This window comes from Podarcis filfolensis (assembly GCF_964270895.1).
Source record: "Podarcis filfolensis genome assembly, chromosome: 2".
Taxonomy (NCBI): Eukaryota; Metazoa; Chordata; class Lepidosauria; order Squamata; family Lacertidae; genus Podarcis; species Podarcis filfolensis.
The window spans coordinates 173922-196405 of NC_139605.1; the positions used below are offsets into that span (position 1 = coordinate 173922).

Here is a 22484-nt window from a genome sequence, read left to right on the forward strand (position 1 = left end):
GCTCCACCTGCAGGCCATGGGGGAAAGATCAGGCTGGAGACTCCCCTGCTGGCCCTCGGGGTCTCAGGAGCCCTTTCTGGATGGCCCTCACTTGCCCCCAAAACGGACTAAGACGTCTGTTCCTCCCCCTCAGGCAGTAGTTCAACAGGAGAAGTCGCTCCCACTCTGGATCCCTGTGGGCCTCTGGGGAACTGGCTGAACTGGGGTCCTCCCAGTCCAGCGCAGACAAGAAAGAGAGGAGGCCCTCAGAAGAGGAAGAAGACTTTGGATTTGATATCATCATCATCATCATTTTTTATTTGTATGCCACCTTTCCACAGTTAAAAAAACAATGCTCCAGGCGGCTCACAGCATAACAAGGTTTACATACAGTGGTACCTCGGGTTACATACGCTTCAGGTTACAGACTCCGCTAACCCAGAAATAGTGCTTCAGGTTAAGAACTTTGCTTCAGGACGAGAACAGAAATTGTGCTCCGGTGGCGCGGCAGCAGCAGGAGGCCCCATTAGCTAAAGTGGTGCTTCAGGTTAAGAACAGCTTCAGTTTAAGTACAGACCTCCGGAACGAATTACTTAACCTGAGGTACCACTGTAATTACAAAAGTTATAAACAATAAAGAAACCACATAAAAACATACACAACCAAATGGGAAACAAATTCCACATAAATCTAAAACTAAGAATACAGCATTAATATCACAGTTTAAAATGACATAGGTAAAAAATAACAGCAACTTAAACAAACAAACAAACAAACCAACCAACCAACCAGAGCCCTCTGACCAGCGGCAGCACCTGGCCATCAGGCCCCTTCCTAGGCCAGGGGGTGAGTGGCAGGGCTGGGCCTTCAGGTGCTGAGCAGGGGAGTCCTCCCGCTTTAGAACAACAACAACAACAACAATTCATTTATTGTTTCCCCAGCCACTCTGGGCGGCTTCAAACAGAACACTAGTTCCTATTAAACAATAACCTATTAAACATTAAAAGCTTCCCTAAGCAGGGCTGCCTCACTAACCAAAGGAGTCTCAGAGTGGCTCACATTCTCCTTTCCCTTCCTCCCCCACAACAAACACTCTGTGAGGTGAGTGGGGCTGAGAGACTTCAGAGAAGCGTGACTGGCCCAAGGTCACCCAGCAGCTGCAGGTGGAGGAGCGGAGACACGAACCCGGTTCCCCAGATTACGAGTTCACCGCTCTGAACCACTACACCACACTGGCTCTCCAGTGGAAGCCATTGCGGAGAAGAACCGGACTTGGCTGTTCTCTGCTGAGGGTCTCCTGCCTTTCTTCCATGGCTGCCATGGCCAGAGGAAGAGACAGGCCCCCCACCCTGAATCTCCTGCAGGGCCCTGGGGAGCAAGCAGAGCCTGCCTCAGTTTCCTTCCCCAAGGCCTTGGGGGAACCTTGGGGTGCGGAAGGAGGAACCCCAAATGGAGCTCAGGCTCCTGGCAAGTGGGGAAAGGAACATGAAATGGCACTTTCCAGGTGAGTCTTGGAATCGGCCCCCAGGTCCAGGGACTGATCCGCCCTGGCTTCCTCCTCGGAGGTCCCTTCCGAAGGAGAAGGGGTCCCAGGTCTCCATGGGGGGAAGCGTCTCTGAGTCCTGCGTTCGAGGCCTAGGCTTTTGCCTTTCAGGCTCTGGCCGCCTTCTCTGTGGTGTTTATGGGAGCTGTAGAGATGGGGTCACATGCAGACAGTCCCAAGTTTAAGAAGGATCCCTTGAAAAAGATGGGCTCTGCTTCGGAATATCCGCCTCCCCCCACATCTGTACACTCAACTTCACGGTAAGAAAATTTTATGTTTTAAAATTTGTTTCCAATTCATTTTTTGAAAGTTTTAAAGAGTTGTTTCTACCAATAATTATAGTGTTTCAGTCTCATTATAAATCACTTTCAGATTTATTTATTTTTAAAATCCAGTCATGTATATATAGGAGAAATTTTTAAAAAGGTTCCTAGACTGGAGGTTACCCACAAGAAAAGGATGAAGTCTCGAAGTGGAAAGAAATACAAATGGGCCTGCAAAGAACCGCATCCCAAAACGTGTTGCCACCGAAATGAGGGAGCTAGAGATGCTTTTCTGGCAGTGAGACAAAATGTCATGGCTAAAGTCTTGAGGGCAGAAACTGGAAAATACTGGAAAATACTATGTCTGCAGAGTGTCCTGAAGTTTTCTTCAGTAAGACAGCTGAGAAACCTTTAGTCGAAAGTTCTTCTTTTGCCAATGAACTTTACCTCTGCGTGATTTATTGGGAACCAGATGCATCCACTCCAAAGAAGCTTCTGCAGCGCCTTGGCATTGAAGACCCAGAAAAAGAGACGGAGGGGAATGTGTGGGTCACAAGGTGGGAAGGAGTCGCTGGGAGAGGCAGAAGGTTGTGTTGAGCAGGAGAGGGAAGAGCAGGAGGAGACAGAAAGAGCCCCATGGAATAGTTTTGTGAATTCCGGACCCATGGTTTCTGGGTCAGGAGACCGGTGGTTTGCAGGCCAGTTGCCTGTGGTTTTAGTTGTAGGCAGGGATTGCCTTTAGATTTCTCCGGTCCGATCCGTCAGAGTTTGCCCAGAAAGGACTGCGAGGGGCACCTGAGTGTTAGACTGAATACTGTTAAGACATTCTTTTTCTCTCTCCCCCCCTTTGTCCCTCTCTTGTATCTGTTTGTCTATCTCCTTGTATAGCTTGTTATTGAGCAAACCCCCCCCCCCCCCGGTATAAAAGGGAAATGGGAGCTCAACCCTCCAAGCACCATAGCTGGACTCCTCCTGGCAACAAGGCTTCCATGAAGCCTCTTTGCCCTGGAGAGGATTCTGATACGCCTCTCCAGTTTGTCATCTCCAACTGGAAAAGTTTAAAGGGGCGAAAGGGTCTTTCCAAGTCCAAACTGAGAGACCTTTGTAACTTTTCATGGGCGACTTTTACCCGTCACCTAGAGGCAGGGTCTCAGTGGCCACCTCAAGGCTCTTTTAACGTTACGAAGATGCAAGCACTTAGATCCTACTCAGCTGATGAAAAACCCCAACAGCTTTACTACCTAAATGCCTTTGTGGAGGCCCGCAAACTCTTTAAATGTAAGCAAGCACAGATCGCTCGGCAGATGGCTGTACTGGGAACCGCCAGACCCCCTCCTTACAATGAAATCAGGATGCAAGAGGAACAGTTAGATAGGTCACTCATTTGCTTTTACTTTGTTTAGTCGTTTAGTCGTGTCCTACTCTTCGTGACCCCCTGGACCAGAGCACACCAGGCACTTCTGTCTTCCACTGCCTCCCACATTTTTGGCTAAACCCATGCTGGTAGCTTTGAGAACACTATCCAACCATCTCGTCCTCTGTCGTCCCCTTCTCCTTGTGCCCTCCATCTTTCCCAGCATCAGGGTCTTTTCCAGGGAGTCTTCTCTTCTCCAGAGGTGACCAAAGTCTTGGAGCCTCAGCTTCAGGATCTGTCCTTCCAGTGAGCACTCAGGGCTGATTTCCTTCAGAATGGATACGTTTGATCTTCTTGCACTCCATGGGGACTCTCAAGAGTCTCCTCCAGCACCATAATTCAAAAGCATCAATTCTTCGGCAATCAGCCTTCTTTATGGTCCAGCTTTCACTTCCATATATCACTACTGGGAAAACCATAGCTTTTACTATACGGACCTTTGTTGGCAAGGTGATGTCTCTGCTTTTTAAGATGCTGTCTAGGTTTGCTTTTACTACCCTGAACCAATGGGACCCCTGCCAGCCGGACCAGGAGCCGGAGCCAGAGCCGGGGCAGGAGCTGTAGACAGCCCGGGGAATCCTGCCCTCGATCTCTCCCAAAACCTACAAACCCCAGCTCAGAATAACCTTCTCCAGAACGTGCCAGGAGGGAGGGGGGAACAAGCTAATCCCGACCCCAATGCTTTGCCTGCGGGGGCTCCTTCAGAGGAGGAAGTTGAAGAACCGATCTCTAGGCAAACTCGCCAGAGAAATAACTTAGTCAATGGAGAAGTAGAGGCTGTGCTCCCCCTCAGAGCACTACCCATACCCCCGGCAAGAGCAGAAGACCCGCCTCGAATGGTTTTCACCCACCAGCCTTTCCTCACCTCCGATTTAATGAACTGGTTGGATAAAATGCCTTCCCTCCGAGATCACCCCGATAAATGCCATCGACAAGGAGCCACTATCTTTCCCACTCATAATCCAACGTGGACTGAGGTGCCCATGTTGTTATGAGCCCTTTTTAATGAAGCCGAGAAGAGGGAAATACCGGTTAAGGCAGGGGAAGCTTTGCGCAGACCTGACTCTCAAGCAGACAGACCCTTTGACAGCCCAAAACCTCCTGAATGACCTTGCCTGGGATTATAACATAACTGGGGGTATATGGGGTTTGAAGATATTTAAGAAAGCTATCTTGGATGGCTTGCAAGCTGCAGGACAGCGAACAGTGAACTGGACTAAAGTCCAAGCCATCCTACAAGGACCCGATGAACACCCTTCCGATTATTATACCCAATTGGTGTCCGCAATAAGGAACCTGGGGTGGGATCGACCCTGAAAGTCCAGAACATGAGGTTATTGTTAAGGGATTCTTTAAAGACCAAGCCACTGCCGACATACAGAAGGCGTTAAACGCACACCTCGGCTATGACAGGAAAATGATAAATGAGATCCTCTCTATTGCCAAGTCAGTTTCTAATTCAAGAGATGAACGAAAAAGGAAGGACCAGAGGGGAGAATCCCCACAAGTGCTAGTTTACGCAACCGGGGTTCCCCCTCCTAGGGAAAGGCAGAAGGGAAGAAAACATGAACAGCCAGACAGACGTGTCTGTTTCCCTTGCAATGAGGAAGGACACATCAGAAGGAGCTGCCCATTCTTAACCGGACACCAAGAATCCAGGCCCGGGAGATCAGACTATAAGAGAGGCAAGGACACTGAGGCCGGAATACAGGGAACCGGCTAACCCCAGGCTCAGGGAACTCCCCCCGATTATGGGTCCTCCCAAAGGGCGCTTCCTCCTCCTTTACCGCAACCTAGGACTCTCCCCAAGAACACCAATCCTTTCAACCACCCAAACCGCCCTGCAACCCTTCCCACGAAATGGTAATGGAGGAATACAATGACTACTGACAATCAGAAGCAGATCCCGCCTCTTTCCCTTTCCTTTGCCCTATCCTACAACCATCATCCTCGGATCCTATCTGCACCATGCAGATAGACGGACAATCTTACGACTGTCTGCTAGACACGGGGGCCACCTATTCCACTCTCACAAATAGTCACTTGACCCCAGGAGAAGAAACCAGGACTGTAATGGGACTGGATGGGATTCTTAGAGTTTGCCCCCTTTCCAAGGCTGCCAAAGTGTCAGTTGGACCTTTGTCCGTTAGGCACACTTTTTTTATTAACTTCTAGCCCCGTCAACCTTTTGGGGAGGGATCTGCTTTGTAAACTAAATGCCACCATCCAGTGTGGACAGGAGGGGATTTACCTGCATATGCCCAATGAATCACTCTTCAACTTCCAAGGAATCTTACAAGAGATGGATAATAAAGATCTGGATCTTCCCCCTGAGCTCCTAAATGGGGTCCCCCCCTGGCTGTGGGGAACTGAATCCACATCGGTTGGACTTCTGAAGTCCGCCACCCCAGTAAAGGTGAACTACAGAAAAGACCTGCCTTTTCCCTGTACCAAACAATACCCATTACCAAAGGAAGCAATAGAAGGACTTACTGCGATGATAGATCCAGAGCTGATGAAGCGGCTGGGCCAAAGCCGAAAGGACGCTCAGTTGCGGATATGCATGGAAGCGAAAGGAAAGTCCAATGCTGTAAAGAAAAATATTGCATAGGAACCTGGAATGTAAGAACCATGAATCTGGGTAAGTTGGATGTGGTCAAAAATGAGATGGCAAGAATAAAGATTGACATCCTGGGAATCAGTGAACTGAAATGGACGGGAATGGGCGAATTCAGTTCGGATGACTATCATATCTACTACTGTGGGCAAGAAACCCGTAAAAGAAATGGAGTGGCCCTCAACAACGGTTCAATCTTTGTGGACAAGCTAGGAGCCCTAGACACCATTCACACGGATGACTGTGAAATAAGGTCACAAGGAAAGAACGCCCCTCCGGGACACTAAAATATGTCCAAGTACACACCGTGCCAAAATGTCCCACTACACACCCCAAAAGGGACATTATGAATGATAAATTCCAAATTGGCCATAAACCTAAGTTTGATTGTCCCTTGAGATGTCTGACAATCAAAAATCACAAGCTGACCACCTGTACGTGGAACATTGCAGGGTGGGGAGCTAAAAGCAAAGATCCCAATCTAATGGACTTCCTCACTAAATTTGACATCCTATTCATCCAGGAAATCTGGTCAATAGACGAGCTCTACCTGGATAATTACCACTCGTGTATAAAAAGAGCAACACCTAGTCAAAGAGGGGGCAGACCCAAAGGAGGCTTAGCCTTACTGTTCTCAACGCAGATACAAGCTAATATTACCCAATTACCCTCCAATGATGAATGGTCTGTAGCAGCAGTTTTAGATTTTGGACAAAGCAAACTGCTATGCATAAACTTATACTTACCTACATGTCGACGGCAGGCACAAGTAGAACAACTATGGAAAGAAGTGGAAGCCCACGTGGTGCAATGGAGGAGACAACACCCGTCAGCCATGATATTACTAGCTGGTGACCTAAACGCAAGAGTGGGCCCCAACGACAACGCCCTATACGCACATTTTCACCAATGGCCTCCAGAAATGGAAACTGCCCCACCCCTAATGACAAGATCATCCTACGATAAGACATGCAACATTGGAGGACTACATTTAGCACAGATGGCCTACAGACAGAATCTACACTTACTGAATGGGGCTATACAAGGAGATTATCCTGGTCAATATACATATTGGTCAGGACACAAACTGTCAACGATAGATTATTGCATTGTTTCCCAGGACCTGATCCCTAGGATATCAAAATTCAACATTACAGCAAGAGCTGAAAGTGATCACCTACCTTTATCCCTCGTGTGTGATTTACCCTTTGATCTGCCCAAGCCACAACACAGATATCAACCAGATCTAACACCCGGAACAGGACTCAAGAAAATCAGATGGAATGGACAAGTGAGCGAGCGGATATCTAACTGGTACAAATCTGAGGAGAGCCACCGTCTCTCAAAAGCAATTATGAAAGGGTGCTTAGAAATAGAGGAGAGCGCCCTGAACATGATGACAACATATGAAATGCTTATACAAAAAATTCAAGAGTTTGTTGTAAAACCGAATTCCAAGTCTCCCCACCATAGGAAAACTTCCAGGGAGTGGTTCGATCACGAGTGTATAACCTCCAAGAAATCATTGATCCACTCCTTCATCTGCCATAAGGATAATCCAACAGAGGATAACAGACAAAAGATGCTTGAAGCCAAAAGAAGCTACAAAAAACTCCTGACACAAAAGAAAAGATACGCAATGAAGTTATTATGGCAGCAACTGATAGAGGCCTCCAAATCAAGTAACCCATCATTATTCTGGAGAATCGTAGCTGTACAGCCGGATAGGGGCCTATCACAACTATCCTGCTGCATGTCAATGAAAGCTTGGGAAACACACTTCCATAATCTTTATGAGGAATCTAGCGATGAGTCCTATGCATTAGACATACCGGAAGATCAGATACAGCCATGGCCAGCAGTCTCAATAACAGAGACTCATCTGCTGATTGACCAACTAAAGAACGGGAAAGCCCCCGGAATTGACTGTATACCAGCGGAACTTTTTAAAACCAATGCGAACTGGTGGGCCCCCTTGCTAGCCTCTCTGTTCACATATATAGATAGAACTGCACAGATTCCACACGACTGGGGGACTTCCATCATTATTCCCATTTACAAGAAAGGCTCGAGGGACGATCCCTCCAACTATAGACCTATAAGCCTCCTGAATATAATAAGTAAATTATACGCTAAACACCTCAGCGAGAAACTGTGCGAATGGATAGAAAGAGCGAAGATTCTTGATGATGCACAGGCAGGATTTAGACAGGGGAGATCCACAATGGATCACTGCCTGATCCTACAGCACCTAGCTGAGAAATACACGTCGCACCACAATCACCACCTATTCGCAGCATTTGTAGATTTTAAAGCAGCCTTTGACTCCATCCCAAGAACCCGACTCTGGGACAAACTTAAGAAATCATCCATAGACCGACGTCTGCTGCTACTAATATACAAACTGTACAACAACACACGACTTCGTATAAGATGCAGCCAAGAAGGTCAACTCTCCAATTTCATTAGAACAACAAAGGGAGTTAAACAAGGATGCATTTTGGCCCCCTTTTTGTTCAACATCTATATAAACTCCCTAATAGACCACCTACAAGGAGCGGATACACACGCCCCAAAATTAGTAGACAAAAAACTGCCTATCCTACTCTATGCAGACGATGCGGTTATATTGTCCCAGACTCAGATGGGCCTCAAAAGAGCTCTTAACAGCTTATCCCAATACTGTAGAGAAGAGAAATTAACAGTGAACTACCAAAAAACAAAAATCATGGTTTTCTCTAACAAAAGAAAAATATACAGATGGAATTTAGACAATCAGGAGATTGAACAAGTGACATGCTTTAAATATCTAGGAGTTATATTCCAAACATCAAGGAAGAAGACTGCCCACATAAATTACAGCTCCTCTACAGCACAAAAAAGTACAACAGCAATCCTAAGATTCCATCATACAACGGGAGGAAATTTCATTCCTGCTACAATTAAACTATTCGTTGCAAAACCAACAGCACAAATACTATACGGCGCACCACTCGTCTCCCTCTTTAATCTAGACCCATATGAAAAGATACAATCAGGTTTCCTTAGATCACTCCTGCAAACACCTAAATGCGTCCCAAACGCCGCCCTACGACTGGAAGCGGGCTTATACAGCATTAAAGCCAAAGTATGGATAAGAACCTTATGCACTTGGCTAAGACTTAACAACTCGCCGGTTGGACTACTTTCCCTGATGCTTCTTGACAAATTCCAATCTAGTTGGTTGAAGGGCACTCTCAGAAAACTGGCCACATATGGTCTCTCCCCAGAGTATCTATTAAGTTTAGAAAGGGGAAGGGCCAAGAACATAATCAAAGAAAGACTCAGGGACATTGAAGCCCAAAATGACTTTAATCAACTTCCGATAACTTACAAACTTCTATACAACCCCCAAAGGCCCCATCTAGCAAACTATCTCAAAGTTCTAGACAACGCTAAACACCGATGGGCATTTTCCAGGGCCCGCTTTAATGCTCTCCCTTCAGTTCTTCTAGAGGGAAGATACAATAAAATACCGATCGAACAAAGATTATGTCCCTGTAACAGCAATGAAATCGAAACCATTGGGCATGTCATCTTATACTGCCCATTATATCGAGACTCAAGAAAAGAGCTGATTGAACCAATTCTGAGGAAAATACCTCGCAGTACAGACGACACCTATATCAGACACCTCTTAGCTGACAAACAGCCTGAAATTAACAGGTCCATGGCAAAGTACTATTACATTGCAACAAGAATAAGACGAGCAATGACGTCAACAACGGAGTTCAAATTGTAAACATTGAAGGAACGATAATAAACAGTAGCGACACCTGAATTGAATTTTTAAAACTTTAAAAGTCAAAACCTGGTTATAAATATAAGCACCAATTCTGTGAATTGGCCATATTCCTACTGTTATTTGTAGCACAATACTACTTTTAATGTCATATTTTTATAAATTGCTTCCTGGTCACTGACCGTATTAAAGATATTTGATTTTTTTTGAGAGTGGCGAAAGCTGTACTGGGATGCAATCTCAAAAATGATAGAATGATCTCGATACGAATCCAAGGCAGACCTTTTAACATCACAGTAATCCAAGTTTATGCACCAACTACTGGTGCTGAAGAAACTGAAATTGACCAATTCTATGAAGACTTACAAGACCTTATAGAAGTGACACCAAAGAAGGATGTTCTTCTCATTATAGGGGATTGGAATGCTAAAGTAGGGAATCAAGAGATAAAAGGAACAACTGGCAAGTTTGGCCTTGGAGATCAAAACGAAGCAGGGCAAAGGCTAATAGAGTTCTGTCAAGAGAACAAGCTGGACATCACAAACACGCTTTTCCAACAACACAAGAGACGACTCTACACATGGACATCACCAGTTGGGCAGGATCAAAATCAGATTGATTATATTCTCTGCAGCCAAAGATGGAGAAGCTCTATACAGTCAGCAAAAACAAGACCTGGAGCTGACTGTGGCTCAGATCATCAGCTTCTTAAAGCAAAATTCAAGCTTAAACTGAAGAAAGTAGGAAAAACCACTGAGCCGGTAAGATACAATCTAAGTCAAATCCCTTATGAATACACAGTGGAAGTGAGGAACAGGTTTAAGGATTTGGATTTGCTGGACAGAGTGCCTGAAGAACTATGGATGGAGGCTCGCAGGAGTGCCTGGCGTGCTCTGGTCCATGGGGTCACGAAGAGTCGGACACGACTAAACGACTAAACAACAACAATAAATAATAAATTATTATTCTTATTATTCTTATTATTTAGAAAGCACTGCTAATAACAAGGCCAGTGGAAGTGATGATATTCCAGCTGAACTATTTAAAACTTTAAAAGAGGATGCTGTTAAGGTGCTACACTCAATATGCCAGCAAGTGTGGAAAACTTGGCAGTAGCCAGAGGATTGGAGAAGATCAGTCTACATCCCAATCCCAAAGAAGGGAAGTGCCAAAGAATGCTCCAACTACCGCACAATTGCACTCATTTCACACGCTAGCAAGGTTATGCTTAAAATTATACAAGGCAGGCTTGAGCAGTATGTGGACCGAGAACTCCCAGAAGTGCAAGCTGGATTTAGAAGAGGCAGAGGAACCAGAGACCAAATTGCAAACATGCGCTGGATTATGGAGAAAGCCAGAGAGTTCCAGAAAGACATCTACTTCTGCTTCATTGACTATGCAAAAGCCTTTGACTGTGTCGACCACAGCAAACTATGGCAAGTTCTTAAAGAAATGGGAGTGCCTGATCACCTCATCTGTCTCCTGAGAAATCTCTATGTGGGACAAGAAGCTACAGTTAGAACTGGATATGGAACAACTGATTGGTTCAAAATTGGGAAAGGGGTACAGCAAGGCTATATATTGTCTCCCTGCTTATTTAACTTATATGCAGAATTCATCATGCGAAAAGCTGGGCTGGATGAATCCCTAGCCGGAATTAAGATTGCCGGAAGAAATATCAACAACCTCAGATATGCAGATGACACAACCTTGATGGCAGAAAGTGAGGAGGAATTAAAGAACCTTTTAATGAGGGTGAAAGAGGAGAGCACAAAATATTGTCTGAAGCTCAACATCAAAAAAACGAAGATCATGGCCACTGGGCCCATCACCTCCTGGCAAATAGAAGGGGAAGAAATGGAGGCAGTGAGACAATTTACTTTCTTGGGCTCCATGATCACTGCAGATGATGACAGCAGCCACGAAATTAAAAGACGCCTGCTTCTTGGGAGAAAGGCGATGGCAAACCTATGCAGTGTCTTAAAAAGCAGAGACATCACCTTGCCAACAAAGGTCTGTATAGTTAAAGCTATGATTTTCCCAGTAGTGATGTAGAAGTGAGAGTTGGACCATAAAGAAGGCTGATCACCAAAGAATTGATGCTTTTGAATTCTGGTGCTGGAGGAGACTCTTAGGAGTCCCATGGAGTGCAAGAAGATCAAACATATCCATTCTGAAGGAAATCAGCCCTGAGTGCTCACTGGAAGGACAGATCGTGAAGCTGAGGCTCCAAGACTTTGGCCACCTCATAAGAAGAGAAGACTCCCTGGAAAAGACCCTGATGTTGGGAAAGATGGAGGGCACAAGGAGAAGGGGACGAGAGAGGACGAGATGGTGGGACAGTGTTCTCGAAGCTACCAGCATGAGTCTGACCAAACTGCGGGAGGAAATAAAACACCACCTAACAGCGTGGATCCAGTATCACCAAATAAATGAGGTCTTCAAAGCTGACAAGAAAAAGGGTTTTGCAATTTCAGTATTGGATAAAGAATTATTACAAAACAAAAGTAATTTTTGAAATGTATGGAACCTTATTGGAGTTGAAGGATATGGATGAACAGGTAAAGGCGGTAATGATCAAATTGGCTATGGATTTAGGGAAACATATTCAATTAACATCATGAGAAAAATTATGGAAGGAGAGTTGGAATTTTACGGCTTGTGAGGAAATAACAGAAAATTTTATAAAGATGTTTTATAGATGGTATTTAACACCAACCAAGATATGTAAAATGTATAAAAGAAAATCAAAATTATGTTGGAGGTGTAACCAAGTAGAGGGGACACTTCTACATATGTGGTGGCTATGTGATAAAATCAAGGGCTTCTGGGATACGGTGTATGAAGAACTAAAGAAAAGATTTGAACAAAATTTTGCCCCAAAAAAACAGAAGCCTTTTTATTGGGAATATTGGATGTAGATATACCAAAAGAAAATAAGGAAATATTTCTTTATGCCACAGTGTCAGCGAGAACATTAATTGCCAAAAACCGGGAAAAAGGAAATTATTCTGACAAAAAAAAGCTCTCTTTCGAGGAGGGTCTGTGACACTTGGGGAGAGACCATAAATTTTGTAACTACTCTGGGTCAACGCTATCTTTCCCCTTAATTCTTCATGAAGTTTCCTAATACCAGTTATACCATATGCCTTATACCATTTTATAAATTCTATGATTATACCTGCTGTGTTTTATTTAATGGAAATTGAGACTGGTTTCCTAGGTGAAGCTTTTTCCACAGTCCCCTGTAGGAAATATTTCATGGAAAATTAGATTCACCACCTGAATGAAGCTCTTTCTACATTCCAAGCACTGACCTGGTTTCTGCCCTGCATGAAGCTTTTTCCAAACACTCCCCTGGATGAAGTATCTCATGGGAATTGTGGGTGGAGCTGCGAAGGAAGATTTCCTCACATTTCAAGCACTAATTTCTTTCCCCGTTAATTCTTTCATGTGAAGTGAGGCTCTCCTTCTGAACGAAGAGATTTCCTTGATGGGAAGTGGACTGGGAGCTCTGACTAAAGTTCTCTCCACACTCTGAATATTTATATGGTCCCATCACCTCCTGGCAAATAGAAGGGGAAGAAATGGAGGCAGTAAGAGATTTTACTTTCTTGGGCTCCATGATCACTGCAGATGGTGACAGCAGTCACGAAATTAAAAGACGCCTGCTTCTTGGGAGAAAAGGAATGACAAACCTAGACAGAATCTTAAAAAGTAGAGACATCACCTTGCCAACAAATGTCCGTATAGTTAAAGCTATGGTTTTCCCAGTAGTGATGTATGGAAGTGAGAGCTGGACCATAAAGAAGGCTGATCGCCGAAGAATTGATGCTTTTGAATTATGGTGCTGGAGGAGACTCTTTAGAGTCCCATGGAGTGCAAGAAGATCAAACGTATCCATTCTGAAGAAAATCAGCCCTGAGTGCTCACTGGAAGGACAGATCGTGAAGCTGAGGCTCCAATACTTTGGCCACCTCATGAGAAGAGAAGACTCCCTGGAAAAGACCCTGATGTTGGGAAAGATGGAGGGCACAAGGAGAAGGGGACGACAGAGGATGAGATGGTTGGATGGTGTTCTTGAAGCTACCAGCATGAGTTTGATCAAACTGCGGGAGGCAGTGGAAGACAGGAGTGCCTGGCATGCTCTGGTCCATGGGGTCACGAAGAGTCGGACACGACTGAACGACTAAACAACAACACTGCGATGATTGAGGAATTCTTAAAAATGGGAGTTGTAGTTCCCTGTAGTTCTCCCTGTCCGCAAGCCCCACACGAACCCTGTAAAAGGGTGCTTGGTTCAGGACTTGAGACTCGTGAACTCCTTTGTCATTCCCTGCCATGCCGTGGTAGCTAATCCTCATCACCATCTGAGCTCAATTCCGCAGGGAACTGTAGTTTACTCTGTCATTGGCTTATGTTCCGCATTATTCAGCATCCCAGTGGATGCCTTCACCTGGCAAACCAGACAATTAACATGGACGCGACTACCCCAGGACTATGTGGAATCTCCAGCAATATTTTCCGCTATACTAAATCAGGATCTGCTAGACGTTACCCTTCCAAAGGGGTCCGCCCTCCTTCTACATGTTTATGACATCTTACAATGTGGGTGGGACTTAGAATATTGTAAGCTGGATGCCATAGCTCTTCTCACGGCATTAGCGCATAAAGGACACAAGGTATCCCCAAAGAAAATACAGTATTGCCAAAGGGAAGTAAAATACCTTGGTCACATCCTAGGAGAAGGAACCCGTGCCTTAACAACCAGTGACCAACCCTTCCCTCTGGAAGCAGGAAACCATGAACTCCTCTTTGTCCTCTGGGATGTACTCATGGGGAGGGGGAAAGAAGGAACTGGCCAGGTGACAAGACACTGAGGTTACCACCACAACTCCTCCCTCAACCCCTCCTTTTTGTGATGTATCAATGATGTAGCTCTGATGTAGTCTTAGGGGTGCAGCACGGGGGATTAGTAGCTAATAAAAGGTGGGGTCTTCTTTTGTTTGGGGCTTCCATCTTGCTTCGTCTTACAGTGAGTTGGAGTCCTATCGCGACAGTCTCAATAAAGACCAAAGACCTGGTTGGTGTCCTTGCTTTTTGTCCAAAGGAGCCCTCGGATTTCTCCGTTAACATAAGCAAAGAACCAAATACTTGCAGATCAAATTATCTCATGCAAGAGATTGTATCCAAACACGACTCGTGTGTCCTATATGCCAGAAAAAGAAATTGCTGCTGATTTGTTGTCAAATGTTGTTAACAAAGAGCAACTGACTATTTATAAATAAAGTGCACATGAGCTAAATATGCGGCAATGGTTGTCATGAAAAGGGGTAGGATGCTAGTATTTTCACTCTCCCATTTCTGGATCATGCGATCCTTATTTACATTCCACACTTCTGGAAGTGTAAGAACGGAAACTCAGACACAGAACTTCCGTTCTTTGTGCTTTTGTTTTTCATCTCTTTGTTCTGTCTCCCAGACAGACAGGATGTCGGTGTGAGCTGCTCCTCACACTGTTGCTATATTCTACATTATGATTTGTGTTGTTTTGATTTGATACACAGCAATAAATAGCGATACTACATACTTCCCACAGCTCAACTTTCATTTTCTCTGCTGTTTGCATGCTCATATGAGCAGATAGGAGTCACTGAGAAACAAGACTGCTGCCAAACACTTCATGGGTGTCCTGTAACCAGAGAGGGAGGCCTCCATAATGGTTTCTCCCCTGTATGAATTCTTTGATGGGTCTTGAGATTCGAGCTTTGACTGAAGCTCTTTCCACATTGGAAGCACTGATAGGGTTTCTGACCTGTATGTGTTCTTTGATGGGAAGTGAGACTATCCTTTCGATTGAACCTCATCCCACATTCCAAGCACGGATAGGGTTTCGTCCCGGTATGAATTCTTTGATGGCAAGTGAGACTGGAATTGTGACGAAAGCTCTTTCCACATTCCAGGCATTGATAGGGTTTCTCCCCTGTATGAATTCTTTGATGGGAAGAGAGCGTAGTCCCCTCCAAGAAGCTCTTTCCACATTCTAAGCACTGATAGGGTTTCTCACCCGAATGAATTTTTTGATGGGCAGTGAGACTTGGCCTGAGAATGAATCTCTTTCCACATTCGAAGCACTGATATGGTTTCTCCCCTGAATGAATTTTTTGATGGGAAGTGAGATGCGCGCTTTGACTAAAGCTCTTTCCACATTCCAGGCATTGATAGGGTTTCTCCCCTGTATGAATTCGTTGATGGGAAGAAAGCTTAGTCCCCTCCCGGAAGCTCTTTCCACATTCTAAGCACTGATAGGGTTTCTCCCCTGTATGAATTCGCTGATGGGAAGTGAGACTCTGCCTGTGACTGAAGCTCTTTCCACATTCTAAGCACTGATACGGTTTCTCCCCTGTATGAATTTTTTGATGCGAAGTGAGACCCTGCCTGTGACTGAAGCTCTTTCCACACTCAAGGCATTGAAAAGGTTTCTCCCCTGTATGAAATCTGTGATGGGAAGCGAGACTCAGCTTGTAAATGAAGCTCTTTCCACATTCGAGGCATTGATATGGTTTCTCCCCTGTATGAATTCTTTGATGGAAAGTGAGATAGATCCCCTGGCTGAAGCTCTTTCCACATTCAAAGCACTGATAGGGTTTCTCCCCTGTATGAATTCTTTGATGGGAAGTGAGATGGGAGCTCTTTCTGAAACTCTTTCCACATTCGAAGCACTGATAAGGTTTCTCCCCAGTATGAATTCTTTGATGGGAAGTGAGATGATCCTTCCGACTGAAGCTCTTTCCACATTCTCTGCACTGATACAGTTTCTCCCTACTCTGTTCTCTTTCGTGTGAAGTGACGCTGTCCCTCCGAACGAAACTCTTTCTTTGATGGGAGGTGGACTGGGAGCTCTGACCGATGTTCTCTCCACACTCTGAATATTTATAAGACTTCTCCGATATGTGGATTCTGTTGACTTCCCCCTTGTTCTCCCCTTCCAATTCATCACCTTCTGCAATGAAGAGAGAAGTTAATTAGCGCCTGAAAAACAAATGGAGCTCCAGATTATTGAACAATGTTCCCCCCCCCATCTCACTGCGAGACTTGAGAGTGCTCTGTTTCGGCCTCAGGAGGACATCCTTGAAGTCTAACTTAATGTCATTGTTGATGTGTGGTATCTTCAACCCCCCAGCATTTGAGTATGCCTGCGGGGCGCCTGACTCTCTTGAAACCAGTGGGGCACCACTGCCAGCATACTGTGACAGGGGTGCAGACACAGAACCATCAAACCCACCACCTGCCCCTCCCCCAGCAATGCACTGCCATGTCAGTGTAAGTCATGCTAACTCTGCATCGCTGCCCCGGACCCCAACCCCACTCAGAGCGAAGGGGATGTGGTTCACATCCATTATTGAATGAAGTTAATGAATGCTTGTGATAGAGGAAGAACTGAAGGGAGTTAGATGTGAGGCCTTACTATAATTTTCACTTCCTTAGTTGGCTGGTATTAACTGACACATTGCTTGGTTTTTAGCTGGGATAGATTTTGTTCTGGCTCAATCCTGGAATCCACTCCATCTCCAAGGTCAGTCATCTCTTTGGTCAATCAAATGCAAGCAGAAGCCAAAACAACAAGCCTGACAGAATTTACATCAACTTCCCTAAAAACTCTGAAGCCGGCATTTAAGAAGGCCTGGGTGGTTCAGAGAAGCCTGGTCACTGTTTTAAAAGGCATGACTAGACGCAGAACATTCACAGAGGAAACAGTTGATATCCCTCCATTCTGGGTTCACGGTGGGGGATGTTAGAATCCCAGATGCTCTTGGTCTCCATCCAAATAGTGAAGGTTCATCATATAGAGGTATGAATGGAATTTCAAAACTGATCTTATGATCTAACGGAATTTTACCAAGAGGGTCCATGATCCCACGATTCTCCTCCTTTACTTCCTTATGTTGAACTCTCTGGTCAGGATCCAGAAACGTCCACACCTTGTCTGTAAAACAAACAGCAACATACTCCTGACTATTATATATATGTGAACCTAGGAGCTCAAAGGGGTGAATGTTTGCATCTCCTATAGAGCGAAAGTCATGAATTTGGTCCCCCCCTTTCTGTTGTTCTTTTTTGTTATTTATCTCTGTTTTATTGTTGAGTGTATTAAGTAGTTTATGTTTTGTTTTCTTACCGTTAGTGCTGATATTATATTATTAATTGTTGGCTATTGGTATATATTTGAGCCTACCCTTTCAGAATCCTTTTTACTGTTGATAGAACTACTTTACACCTTTCTCTCTTTTTTTCTCTACTTCCTTTGAATATTTTCAAATAATAATTATTTAATTGGGAATACTTAAAGTTAATTTCAGTGTGTATAACGGGTAGAGTCTGCCTTATATATATTTAGATATGCAAGAATGTTAATTACTCATATATTTCGTAATCCATATGTTAAATATACGCACGGTTAATATATGACTCAGGTTGGAGCGATAATAATTTTCAGTATATTTGGTCTATATTAGGCCTTCCAAACAATTTTGCTAAAGATAAAATAGAGGACAAGGAAGCTTACAGATTAAAGTCATAATGAGAATTATAAGTATGAATGTCAAGGGGTTAAAGGAAAAGAAAAAAACAAATCCTAACACTCAAATATCTACAGTCATTAAAGGCTGATATAAGTCTATTAAAGGAAACACATTTGACAGAACAAGGGGCTCAAACTTTGAAATGCCAATGGGTAAAAGACGTTATTTCAACAAACTCAGACAAAAATGCTAGGGGAGTCACAATTTTATTTAGGAAAGGCTGGCCTCATGAAATACAATATATAATAAGAGAGGAAGATGGCCGATGCTTAATAATTGTAATTAAAACAGAAGGGACAGAAATAGCAATAGTAAATGTCTATGCCCCAAACACTGATGACCATAAGTTTATTCACAACTGCTTTAAGAGATTAAGCTTTCTATCTTATCAGCACTTGATAAGGGGTGGAGACTTTAATGAAATTTTAGATTCACAGATGGATACCACCTCAGTAGCCAGGAAAAAAAGGACAAAGGTTAGAGAGACAATTAATAACTATATGATACAGTGGAATTTAGTGGGATCATGGAGATTGCATCACCCTAAGGAAAAATCATATACATATGTTGCAGGAATTCATAATACCCAGCACAGAATTGATTTTTTTCTAACATCAGCATTACATCCCTTTACTAGCCGATGTGACACTGATATTCCCATTATAGTTAATCACTCAGCAGTAATACTGGAATATAATTTATCTGAAACCCAGGAAGGTATGAGGAGATGATATCTTAATATATCATTAAAAAGGTAAAGGTACCCCTGCCCGTACGGGCCAGTCGTGTCCGACTCTAGGGTTGTGCGCCCATCTCACTTAAGAGGCCGGGGGCCAGCGCTGTCCGAAGACACTTCCGGGTCACGTGGCCAGCGTGACGAAGCTGCTCTGGCAAGCCGGCACCAGCGCAGCACACGGAAACGCCGTTTACCTTCCCGCTATAGAGCGGTCCCTATTTATCTACTTGCACTTTAGGGTGCTTTCGAACTGCTAGGTTGGCAGGCGCTGGGACCGAACGACGGGAGCTCACCCCGCCGCGGGGATTCGAACTGCTGACCATGCGATCGGCAAGCCCTAGGCGCTGAGGTTTTACCCACAGCGCCACCCGCATCCCATTAATATATCATTACTAAATGAAAAAAAAACTTCATTCAATATATAAGCCAAGAAATACAAATATATTTTAAAAATAACTCCAAATTGGAATGGGAAGGATATAAAGCTTACATCAGAGGGAAGAGAATATCCTTCTCTGCCAAAAAAGCGAAGCTGCAAAGATTAAAGTAAAATAATCTAAACATTTCTTTAAAAACACTATGGGGTGATATGGAAAATAATACATCTGAGGGTACATATGAAAGAATACAACAACTAACATTAGAACTGAATAATATACTAGCTTAAAAAATTGAGTTCAGCCTACTAAGCCTAAGACAAATATACTGGGAACAGGGAGAATTGCATGTCAACGCAAATTAAGAATGGATAAATAGGAAGAAATCTGGAATGAATATTTAAGCAATAAGGTGGATAGAGGTGGGAAGTGGGGGGAGGAGAGAGAGGTGGGAAAATATTGTTAAAAGGGTGCAGTCACAGGTATATCAGTGTATTTAAATCTGAATTGTCAAATTGTGTTATTATTGTTATTATGGTTTTTGTTGTACAGTAGTGTCTTTTGCGGTTGCTGTTTGTATAGAAAAAATGATTAAATAATTTTTTTTAAAAAACTGATCTTATGATCCAACAGGGAGTTTTACCGAGAGGGTACATGATCCCATGATTCTCCTCCTTGACTTCCTTATGTAAAGCTCTCTGGTCAGGATCCAGCAACGTCCACGTCTCGTCTGTGAAACAAACAGCAACACCTTCACCTGAACACTCCCCATCAGCTGTTGCCTTAATCTGGTTGGTCTAAATTTAAATGTATATGTAAATCTCTTTCTTCACTTTGAATCCCCTCCCATTTTCATGAGGAGACCAACTCTGTATTGTTTCATTGGTGACAGAAGAGGAATAATGACTATTGCTCACAATTAATCTAGGCACAAGAGTCGCAAGAGCTCTTGACTAGGCATTCGGCTTTGTGGTGTTGCATGTTCTCTGCTCTCTCCTGTTCCCCCCCCTTTTCTTCAGTTGAAAGCAATTAATGAACCCAGAACTCATACCCTGACCACTAATGATGAGCCATATGTTATAGATATTCTGGCAAATTTATTCTGCTATTTTAAATACAAATGACATGAGAAGACCTGGCCTACATAACTGTATCATTTATTAGTCCTATGATCCTTGTTTTTAAAAGCAAATAAAAAGTTATTCCAAAAAGAAAAAAGCAATACACGGAGGCCTCATCTGCGTTCAATCTACAAAGCAGGATCAGATTAAAGAGTCGTGGCCTCTAGTGCTGCGTGATGGATCACTGAGTTGTCTGACAGATCACAGAACTGGTTTTAGACATTTTGAGCTGCCAATACATCGCGTAGGGCGGGGAGCTGTGATCTATTCCTGGCTCAAATTGCCTGCAGGAGACAAAGGTGCAGGCAGGCAGGTAGGTGGGGGAGCCTGAAAAGGTGCTCCCCTTCTCCATCTCCATCCGCCTGCCTGCCTCCCCCCACCCCCAAGCTGAACAAGCCCCAATTCCTCTCTGGCTCCATCCCTCCACATCCCCATCTCCCCTCCCCTGGGACTCACCAGATCTCTCGGAGGTCCCTGGGAGGGAGTGCTCAGAGGTTGTGGGGAGGGATGCAGGAGACAACCTGACCAGGTCATGCGTCCATCTTCCCTCTTCCATCTCCTCTAGCTTGACAGGATCTGTCTCACTCATCCTTCCTGAAGGGTCGAAGAGCCAAAACAAGCTGCAGGGTCCTGGGAGAGAGGAAGAAACAAAGGGAGCCTCAGAGAAACTCCTGCCCTAGATATTCTCCTGCCCCTAACAGAAGTCCCATTTCTAAACTTCTCCAGTGGTTCCAATTTCACCTGTTTACTCCTCACCCCACTTCATAAGACTGGCATGGTCTGCATAGTAGTGACCTGAGAGTACATCCCCTTGAACTCAGTGGGGCTTATGGACACAACTTGGTGCCAAAACCAGTCGCCTTCCTGTCCCTAAGCCTGAAAACTGCAACCCCAGAGCATGGGCAGAAAATAGATGAGTAGCCATTACCTGTAGCTGCCCTCATGCTAGGTGCTTTCTACGGAGAGCCCTGCTGATGCTCTTTGAGCTCCCTCATCGCAAGCCAGGCAGATGTTGTGGCCATACAGTGCTACCTCTGGTTACATACTTAATTCGTTCCAGAGGTCTGTTCTTAACCTGAAACTGTTCTTAACCTGAAGCACCACTTTAGCTAATGGGGCCTCCGACTGCCGCCGCACAATTTCTGTTCTCATCCTGAAGCAAAGTTCTTAACCCGAGGTAATATTTCTGTGTTAGCGGAGTCTGTAGCCTGAAGTGTATGTAACCTGAAGCATATGTAACCTGAGGTACCACTGTATTTGCCTCTGTCTGGGGTTGCATGGGGACCAAATCTGTATGTGGAAGCAGAGGAGCTGGCGATGCCACATTTCTGAATAATCTTGAGACTAATACACCGCTCCTTCTTCGATATTCCCTGTGCTTATACACCATCTTTGCAAGTCTCTGGTCTCGAAATGTGGCCCCCACCCTGGCATGGAAGCCATCAAAGTACAGTCATACCTCAGGTTGAATACGCTTTCAGGTTGCTGTCAGGGAATCAGGAGCAGGAGCACTGGGGAGAGAGGAATTGGAGAGCGAAGGGGAAGAATCCGAGGGCAGCGTAGGGGAGTATGACAGTGGCCCGAGAGATTCCATGAGCTTCTCCAGCGAATCAGAAGATTCCCAGAAGGGGGCGCCGATGGTCAGGGCAAGGGGGGTCCCAGGGGGGACGCACCAGAAACAAGGAGCCAGAGGGGGACCCCAAAGCAGCAGTGGAGGATCGGGACCAGTTTCCCCACCAGAGCGTAGTGGGGGGGAAGAGTCACATGTGTCAGGGCCAGTGTCTCCTCCAGAGAGGGAGTCAGGGCTGACCACGCCTTCATCGGAGAGTGGGGGAATGGAGGGGAGGTCAGTTGCAGCTAGCCCCCCCCGAAGGGGGAAGCAGTGACAGCAGCAGTGAAACGGTCAGGAGGAAAGCTGCTGGCTGGGCGCGCGCGCCAAGTTCAAATGTGCAGGCGTGCGGGGCAGCAGGAGACCCGGATGGGGAACCAGCTCCTAAAGCCCGCCGGAGGGAGGGAGAAGGCTCAGGGGAATCAGCGTCAGAAGAGGCTAGAAAGGGCGAGACCCCGGTGG

General features: G+C 45.0%; 1 protein-coding gene across 1 annotated transcript; it reads right to left on the reverse strand.

The window, feature by feature from the left end:
* Window positions 1–1877: 1877 nt before the first annotated feature.
* Window positions 1878–21884, reverse strand: LOC310756783 (uncharacterized protein). The gene is made up of 7 exons (XM_083601518.1): window positions 21668–21884; window positions 21342–21434; window positions 20870–21043; window positions 19936–20022; window positions 17498–17584; window positions 13796–16600; window positions 1878–5687 (listed from the first exon to the last, which is right to left on the reverse strand). The coding sequence occupies exons 2-6, from the start codon at window positions 21355–21357 to the stop codon at window positions 15279–15281; spliced, it is 1686 nt and encodes a 561-aa protein (XP_083457644.1). The 5' UTR covers window positions 21358–21434; window positions 21668–21884; the 3' UTR covers window positions 1878–5687; window positions 13796–15278.
* Between the last annotated feature and the right edge of the window lie 600 nt (window positions 21885–22484).

Excerpts from the sequence above, each read along its gene's own strand:
- LOC310756783 (XM_083601518.1), bottom strand. Across the intron at positions 20,023-20,869 it reads AGGGACCTCCGAGAGATCTG|ACGAGACGTGGACGTTGCTG; the intron begins GTGAGTCCCAGG and ends TTTGTTTCACAG. Across the intron at positions 17,585-19,935 it reads TGGGATCATGTACCCTCTCG|ACAAGGTGTGGACGTTTCTG; the intron begins GTAAAACTCCCT and ends TTTGTTTTACAG.